General features: G+C 39.0%; 1 protein-coding gene across 5 annotated transcripts; it reads left to right on the top strand.

Moving 5' to 3' along the window:
- Positions 1 to 442: 442 nt before the first annotated feature.
- On the top strand, positions 443 to 9142 carry LOC134270110 (mucin-2-like). Of its 5 annotated transcripts, none has more exons than XM_062752288.1 (4): positions 443 to 721; positions 1646 to 1713; positions 2362 to 2690; positions 4934 to 9142. In XM_062752288.1, the coding sequence occupies exons 3-4, from the start codon at positions 2363 to 2365 to the stop codon at positions 5761 to 5763; spliced, it is 1158 nt and encodes a 385-aa protein (XP_062608272.1). In that variant the 5' UTR covers positions 443 to 721; positions 1646 to 1713; position 2362; the 3' UTR covers positions 5764 to 9142. The 5 variants fall into 5 exon arrangements, 3 of the variants coding, with proteins under 3 accessions (XP_062608272.1, XP_062608273.1, XP_062608270.1); XM_062752289.1 differs by having other exon boundaries at positions 676 to 721; positions 1649 to 1713; XR_009992727.1 differs by lacking the exon at positions 443 to 721 and having other exon boundaries at positions 1189 to 1713; positions 4934 to 7678; positions 7821 to 9142.

Below are 9142 nucleotides of genomic sequence, written 5' to 3'. Positions count from 1 at the left end.
GTGGTCACCAACACTCCTAGTGATAAATATTGCATTTGCAACCTAAACTGAGCGGTTTTGATTTTTCAGAAAATCTCAGGGCCAAATAAGGCCCAACGTGGCTCTTGCTGTTGAAAATCTGTTATCTGAGTCTTTAAAAACAATATGTGACAATTGTTGGAGCTTTACTCTTAACGAACGTTTGACTGAAAGTTGTAAGGACCAAGGGATCATGAAGTTTACTCTGAAGTCATTCTTTGTACTGTGGCAGTAGGTCTACAAACCATGTGTGATGCTAGCTGATTCATTGCAGATCCATGGTAATTACACATACACTACTAGGTAGGCATAAGTACGAGGGACGTTCAATAAATAATGTCGACGTCATTAGCTCGATAACATACAACATAGAAATTAAATGACATTAAGCTAGACTTTCTTTAATTATTGGATCTTTAAACACATTTATATATATAAATGGTTTATGGTGGTTGCACTGTGTGTTCATTTTTAGTTTTATACGCAGTACTAGCTATTAATAGATTCAGCTACTGCTCTGCATAGCTCCTAGTGGAATTTTCCATGCGTATGCGCATTGGTTATTTTATTTGTAAACATTGGCTGCATTCATTGTCTAACCAGAAAACACGGAAAATATCCCAATAGCTTATTTGATATGGAACTGCCCCGTAAGGGAGTATTATCTTATTGAGGATCGTGTCTTACAGAACGTTTTTAACAGGTAATTTGTTCGATTCTGAGCCTATTTATGTCATAAGGCGAATAGCGTCACTTCGTCTTCCAGTTTGCACATCGCTGTAACCTGATATCCACAGCGCATCGTTAAGTACAATCGCCAAGATGCATATTCTTTTTGTTGGTGACTCACATGTACGCAGATTTGGAAACTTCGTGAATGGTAAACATCCCGCTGAAACATTTAATATTAGGAACTTGGGATTGTTCGAATTCTATGGTATAAGTGGCGGATCAATCGGCAATCACGCACACACCCGCGCCATCACTGCCGCGGTTAGAGATAAGCGACCACAGCATGTCATTGTGAATTTAGGAGGCAACGATTTAGATTCCTCTGAGGACATTGACTGTATCGTAATGAGACTGATTTCATTTGTGTCACTACTTAAGAGACAATTCAACCTCAAAAGCTTGGTGATTTTGAGTTTTATTCCCGGGGATCGGACAAGAAATATCAGCGCTTCGGAATACACTCGTCGAGTGAATCAGGCTAATCGCTTGTTGAAGACTTGCGTAACACAAGATGATATGCACTTTTGGAAACTGAAAGGTTTTACCTGTAGCAGGAATAACGTGACGGAGTCCATTTAAATAATCTTGGACAGTACAAACTCTTGAGACAAATTAGGGGAATTCTCCTTCTGTTATCCAGGGATCACTAATTACCCTTGAAGACAGGGGCTTCTCGGGTCCACAGGCGCAAAATACACATTATGTGTTCTTGTTAACATTTTAAATTTCTTTAACTTTTATTTTTATGATCATCATGCATACAATATTTGATTTAATAAGTAGTATAAAAATTTTATGGTTTATATTACATAATAATTTCATGAATCGTCCATATTTTTGCACCTTTGGTTAAGCATATTCAGCAATGTTTACAATTCAATTATTTTGATTACAGCAGAAGTTTGTGTCCTAAGGTGAATCTACATCCGTGGGTTCCAATATTGTTTTTATTTGACCTGGAAGGTAAGAGTATTTTGGCTACCTATTTCTGTATGACGAAAAACCTAATGATTTAGCCGTAGTCGTTTCTTTGGTCTAAATCATTCATGTTCTAACTGCTCAATTATTTGGCAGTAACAACTTTTATTTATGCTTCAAATGGAAGCACCACAATTAGTGGCCAATGCTAATATATGAACTATAATTAGTTCACCACACTGCTTCGGCAGATTGTGTTTTTATACATGATTGAACCATTCTGCTTCGGCAATATGGTTTTTTTTATATGTATATGGATCATGATTTGTTACCACACTGCTTCGGCGGATAGTGGTTATATACGATCCAACCACACAGCTTCGGCATATAGTGGTATTATATTTTATATTATGATTTTTATCACACTGCTCTAGCAGTTCGTGTTTTTATATAATTCATCCACACGGCTTAATAATTCGGCCGATTGTGGCAAAATATGTACACACATATATTTATATAATATACTACTTTATTTATCAATAGAAAACAAAAGATATGATTTATAATCATATATGCAGTTAACGCAGGCCTTAATGGTTCTGATTATAATGATATTTTCAGAAAACACTGATTGGTAGCACTCGTTACAGTTGTTTCTAATTACCACCTTATTTATGACATGAATTTTCTTAGGATGGCTTCGAGACCAAAACGAAGAAGAACCTCGACCAAACGTCAGGATCCCCCTACAACAACGACAACGTCAGAGACGAGAAGCGAAGACGTTAGTATAATTTTCCAGCAATGCATGTCAAAAATCATGCCGACGATCGAGGAGACGTTTAAAACGTGTATGGACGATTATTTTAAGTCCAAGTCTGCATCTTCGCCTCCGCCAACTGCATCTTCGCCTCAGCCAACTGCATCCTCGCCTCAGCCAACTGCATCTTCGCCTCCGCCACCAGGGCCACTGGAACCAAGTATGACGTCGCCAGCAACTACACTCCTTAGTGAAATTACAGGTGATCAATCTCTAGATAGTACGAACAAAGATTGTGTAGCTAACTCAGATCTCCCCCAGGCCCTATCTGCCTTGTCCCTAACGTTAGGCGTAGATCAAAAAACACGGGCAAAAATTCAGAGTGACCAGTTCGTCAAATTTGCTTCACTAATTAAACCCATTGACCCTGATGAAGAAGAAAGTTACAAGACTGTAGAAAAAGACGGACATCTGATTTTTAAAAAGACTTCAGACAAAACCCAAATCACTTCCATCTACAAATGGATCGAGTGTTTTCATATTTTTGTTGCTATCTACGCGGAAAAACACCCTAACGAAGTACCAAATCTTATGGTATACGGCCAGATCGTGCAAAAAATTTCTAAATCAAGCGGTGACAAGGCGGCAATTGCCTACGATGAAAGTTTCCGACGCTGGCGACAACTGGATCCCAAAGCCTGCCCATGGCAATCCAAAAATATAGAATTGTACCAGGAAGCCATGGCACAGGGACTAGAGCTTAAGTTTAAAAATAGAAACCAGCCCTTTCGTGCCTCAAACACCCAGGCTAAGCACCGCTATTGCTTCTCATACAACAATAACAGATTCTGTAAAACTAAAGGATGTCCACACCCCATGTCTGCCAAATCTGTGCAGCTAGACACCACAAGAGACAATGCCCAAAGTTTAAACCAAGTGACAAACCTCAGACACAGAACTCCAAACAAGGCGCAACCAGAACAGAATCGACAGCCCCCCTTAAAAACTCTGATTCTATCGTTACTCCGATCAATGTTCAACAGCTTCAAAATTATTTAGCTGGATATGACCATTCTTTATCGCAGTTTTTAATAGAAGGCTTTTCTCAAGGTTTTAAGATCCCATATATGGGGGAGCGTAAATTTAGGTCTTCTCGTAACCTATCTTCTATCTTAGGCAAAGAAAAAAATATTACAGGACAAGATTTGTAGGGAAATCGAAGCTAAAAGAGTCTCTGGTCCTTTTCTATTGCCACCTGTCCAAAATATTCAAATTTCCCCCTTAGGTCTAGTCCCTAAAAAAGCCCCTGGGGATTTTAGGTTAATCCATCATTTGTCTTACCCGGAAGGGAACTCCATCAATTCCCACATCCCCAAAGAAATGACTACAGTAAGTTACCAATCAATTGACACAGCCATCGCAATCATCAAACAAGTTGGCAGGGGGGCTCTTCTCGCAAAAACTGACTTGGAAAATGCCTACAAACAAACACCCATACATCCACGGGATTTCGAACTGCTAGGTTTCAAGATATCTGGGTTATATTATTATGACAAAACACTTCCATTTGGCTTGAGTTATTCTTGCCATCTCTTTGAGAAGTTCAGCTCAGCTTTGCAGTGGATCTTAGAGAACAAGTTCGGTGTAACTTATTGCGTGCACATACTAGATGATTTCCTTTTCGTGGGTCCCCCCAGGTCCCCAGACTGCTATAGCTCACTTTTAGCATTCTATTCCCTTGCCAAAGATATCAATCTCCCTATCAAATCCGAGAAAACTGTTCACCCAACTACCACCTTGACATTTTTGGGGTTGGAATTAGACACATTAAAATTGGAAATTAGACTTCCTGCGGATAAGTTGCAGCGTTTAAAATCTGAAATAAAATCATTCCAAAACAAACGCACCGCTTCACTCCGCCAACTGCAGTCATTGATAGGTACCTTAAATTATGCTTGCGCAGTCATTCCCCCTGGACGCACATTCCTTAGGCGGATTATCAATCTTACTCGAGGTTTGCAAAATCCTTTTCATCATAGGAATCTAGACAAAGAAGCCCGAGCCGATTTGAGAGCATGGGCCATTTTCCTGGATCATTTTAACGGCAAAGCCTTTTTCCCCTCAGGGGTACAACACACATCCTCCTCTTTGCACTTATTTACTGACGCTAGCAATCTGGGGCTCGGCTGTACTTTTGGTAGGAAATAGTTTTATGCTCCCTTTCCTAATCAATGGGTTGATTTTCACATCTCCGTCAGGGAATTCCTGCCTATTGTGATCGCTTTCGACATATGGGGACATTTATTTTCTAACAGCACTGTTATTCTGCACTCTGACAACCTAGCAGTTGTTCACGTCATCAACAAAAACTCTTCTAAAGATGCATCGCTTATGCAACTCATGAGACGACTGATGGTCTTATCCCTAACATACAATATACATTTTCAAGCTAAACATATTCAAGGAGTCAAGAATATAGCTGCAGATCTACTTTCTCGATTGCAGGTCAAAGAGTTCCAAACACGGTTTCCTTACATGGGTCCGGCCTGCACCCCTGTGAACCCAGCATTGATAAGTCTCTGAATCAAACCGCAGAGTCCTTGCTGTATCGTTCTCTATCACCGTCCACAGTTGCAGCATATAAATCAGCATTCCAGGCATACAAGCTCTTTATATTACAAACTTACGGTCAAGAAACGTCACCACTACCACCCGGTTTGGAACACCTAGCTTACTTCATAGCAAATTGTTACCAAACAAATTTAGCTGCGTCCACTACTCGAACCATTATATCCGCTCTTAGTTTCATTTTTCAGTTAAGTTCTTCTCAGGATGTTACCCAACATTTCATCATCAAAAAAATGCTTCAAGGCTTTCTAAAAGCAAAACCGATTGGCGACCCTAGACTCCCAATAACCCCAGATATTCTCCTAAAACTAGTACAGGCCCTCCCCTACACTGCAGATTCATATTTTTCCAGAATTTTGCTTCAGGCCATGTTTATCTTAGCTTATTGCGCCTTTCTAAGGGTAGGAGAAATTACTAAAACCAACAGCAAAACCCATCATTATCTATTAGCAAAACACGTATCAAAGGGTAACAAAACAAATGGCATAGGTTTCCTAGAAGTTGCAATACCTCATTTCAAACATTCAAAGTCAAATTCTACAACTATCCACCTATGTCAGAACACCATAAACCCATTGCTATGTCCAAATCGCGCGATCACAGATTTCCTTAACATCAGAAAACACGATTCCCCAGAAGCACCCTTTTTTCTTTTATGGACAACACCCCAGTCCCCCGCCAATATTTCACTTCACAACTTCGGCTAGCTCTTAAATTTAGCAATTTAGATCTTTCGAAATATCAGGCCCACAGTTTCAGGATAGGTGCAGCAACAACAGCCGCTGCAACGGGATACACAGAAATTCAAATTCAAAACATGGGTCGTTGGAAGTCCAGTGCCTTTAGGAAGTACATTCGCATCCCTTCTATTACCCCGTATTAAGATTATCTGGAGACAGGGGCTTCAGGTGTTTTTGCCACAACAACTCGTTTTTTAGCTCACCTGAGCCGAAGGTTTAAGTGAGCTTTTCTGATCACATTTTGTCCGTCGTCCGTCCGTCTGTCCGTCCGTCTGTCCGTCTGTCTGTCTGTCCGTCTGTAAACTTTTCACATTTTCGACTTCTTCTCAAGAACCACTGGGCCAATTTTGACCAAACTTGATACAAAGCATCCTTGGGTAAAGGGGAATTTAAATTGTTAAAATGAAGGGACATATCCCCTCGCAAGGGGAGATAATCAAGAAAAGACAAAAATAGGGTGGGGTCATTAAAAAATCTTCTTCTCAAGAACCACTGGGCCAGTAAAGCTGAAACTTATGTGGAAGCATCCTGGGGTAGTGTAGATGCTAAATTGTTCAAATCATGACCCCAGGGGGAAGGACGGGGCCACAATGGGGAATCAAAGTTTTACATAGAAATATATAGGAAAAATCTTTGAAAATCTTCTTCTCAAGAACCACTGGGCCAGAAAAGCTGAAACTTATATGGAAGCATCCTGGTATAGTGTAGATTCTAAATTGTTCAAATCATGACCCCCGGGGGAAGGGCGGGGCCACAATGGGGAATCAAAGTTTAACATAGAAATATATAGGAAAAATCTTTGAAAATCTTCTTCTCAAGAACCACTGGGCCAGAAAAGCTGAAACTTATGTGGAAGCATCCTGGTACAGTGTAGATTCTAAATTTTTCAAATCATGACCCCCGGGGGAAGGGCGGGGCCACAATGGGGAATCACAGTTTTACATAGAAATATATAGGAAAAATCTTTGAAAATCTTCTTCTCAAGAACCACTGGGCCAGAAAAGCTGAAACTTATGTGGAAGCATCCTGGTATAATGTAGATTCTAATTTGTTCAAATAATGACCCCCTGGGGATGGGTGGGGCCACAATGGGGAATCAAAGTTTAACATAGAAATATATAGGAAAAATCTTTGAAAATCTTCTTCTCAAGAACCACTGGGCCAGAAAAGCTGAAACTTATGTGGAAGCATCCTGGTATAGCGTAGATTCTAAATTGTTCAAATCATGACCCCCAGGGAAAGGGCGGGGCCACAATGGGGTATCAAATTTTTACATAGAAATATATAGGAAAAATCTTTGAAAATCTTCTTCTCAAGAACCACTGGGCCAGAAAAGCTGAAACTTATGTGGAAGCATCCTGGTACAGTGTAGATTCTAAATTGTTCAAATCATGACCCCCAGGGAAAGGGCGGGGCCACAATGGGGAATCACAGTTTTACATAGAAATATATAGGAAAAATCTTTGAAAATCTTCTTCTCAAGAACCACTGGGCCAGAAAAGCTGAAACTTATGTGGAAGCATCCTGGTATAATGTAGATTCTAATTTGTTCAAATAATGACCCCCGGGGGATGGGTGGGGCCACAATGGGGAATCAAAGTTTTATAAAGAAATATATAGGAAAAATCTTTGAAAATCTTCTTCTCGGGAACCACTGGGCCAAAAAGCTGAAACATATGTGCCCATGGAAGGATCATGTGGTAGTGTAGATTTCAAAATGTCTAAATTATGATCAGTGGGGTAGGATGGGGATGCATTATGTATAACAAGGGTGAAATCTGCTAAAGAACAGAATGGTCAAAGCTTCTCAGGTGAGCGATGTGGCCCATGGGCCTCTTGTACCTTAAGACAGGGGCTTAAGGTAATCCTTAATATGAACATTGTTACTTAGAGACAGGGGCTCTAAGTATGGTTAATGTTAGTAGTTTTTCTTGAGACAGGGGCTCAAGTAAAACCTTAACTTCTAAAGTATTGTCCTTTCATGTATTTTGATTTTGTGTTACACTTTCATTTGATCCTTATAGTAATTGTCAGCAAGAGAATGGTGTGACATTTAATTTTTGTTTTGTCTATGATGATGTTGTTGGATGGGGGCGGTAACAAGCCAGCATGAGCTTCTTTTCCTTCTTGCGCCGGTATTACAATGCTACCTTGTTACGGTGGCAGATGACGCCCCATATTGTCTTTGTGTTGTACATGTATATATGCTGACATTTTTTAGATAGATGTTTTTTGGATTAACAATTTTTACAATTGAGACTCAGGGACGTTTTTTTAATTTTAACACAGGTGCTTAATTGTTGTCAATAGTATTTTTTGTTTCTTTTTCTAGTCAGAATCGTGCACCGACCTTGCGGTTTCATAGCATAATATTTTTGTCTTTAGTCCTTTTAATTTGATTGTATGTATTTTTATTGTTTGTCATTTATTGCACTTGTTTGAATAAATGACCATTCTTATTCCTCTACTTTTTGTTACTGTTATATTTTCGGGGAGATTGCCAAACAACATAAAACACATTTATATATATAAATGGTTTATGGTGGTTGCACTGTGTGTTCATTTTTAGTTTTATACGCAGTACTAGCTATTAATAGATTCAGCTACTGCTCTACATAGCTCCTAGTGGAATTTTCCATGCGCATGCGCATTGGTTATTTTATTTGTAAACATTGGCTGCATTCATTGTCTAACCACCACCCTCCCCTTTACCTTTTTTATTTTGTTGTATATATTTTAAAAATGCCTTCTTTTTTAGGCCATTTTAGCCGCCAGAGCAGATGACGCCCCATATTGTCTTTGTGTTGTACATGTATATATGCTGACATTTTTTTTTAGATAGATGTTTTTTGAATTAACAATTTTTACAATTGAGACTCAGGGACGTTTTTTTAGTTTTAACACAGGTGCTTAATTGTTGTCAATAGTATTTTTTGTTTCTTTTTCTAGTCAGAATCGTGCACCGACCTTGCGGTTTCATAGCATAATATTTTTGTCCCTAGTCCTTTTAATTTGATTGTATGTATTTTTATTGTTTGTCATTTATTGCACTTCCCATATTGTCTTTTTGTTGTACATGTATATATGCTGACATTTTTTAGATAGATGTTTTTTGGATTAACAATTTTTACAATTGAGACTCAGGGACGTTTTTTAGTTTTAGCACAGGTGCTTAATTGTTGTCAATAGTATTTTTTGTTTCTTTTTCTAGTCAGAATCGTGCACCGACCTTGCGGTTTCATAGCATAATATTTTTGTCCCTAGTCCTTTTAATTTGATTGTATGTATTTATATTGTTTGTCATTTATTGCACTTGTTTGAATAAATGACCATTCTTATTCCTTTA

Source organism: Saccostrea cucullata, unplaced genomic scaffold (assembly GCF_032062105.1).
Source record: "Saccostrea cucullata isolate Sc308-1 unplaced genomic scaffold, CSIRO_AGI_Scuc_v1 ctg3511, whole genome shotgun sequence".
Classification (NCBI taxonomy): Eukaryota; Metazoa; Mollusca; class Bivalvia; order Ostreida; family Ostreidae; genus Saccostrea; species Saccostrea cuccullata.
This window is presented reverse-complemented; position numbering and strand designations above follow the sequence as displayed.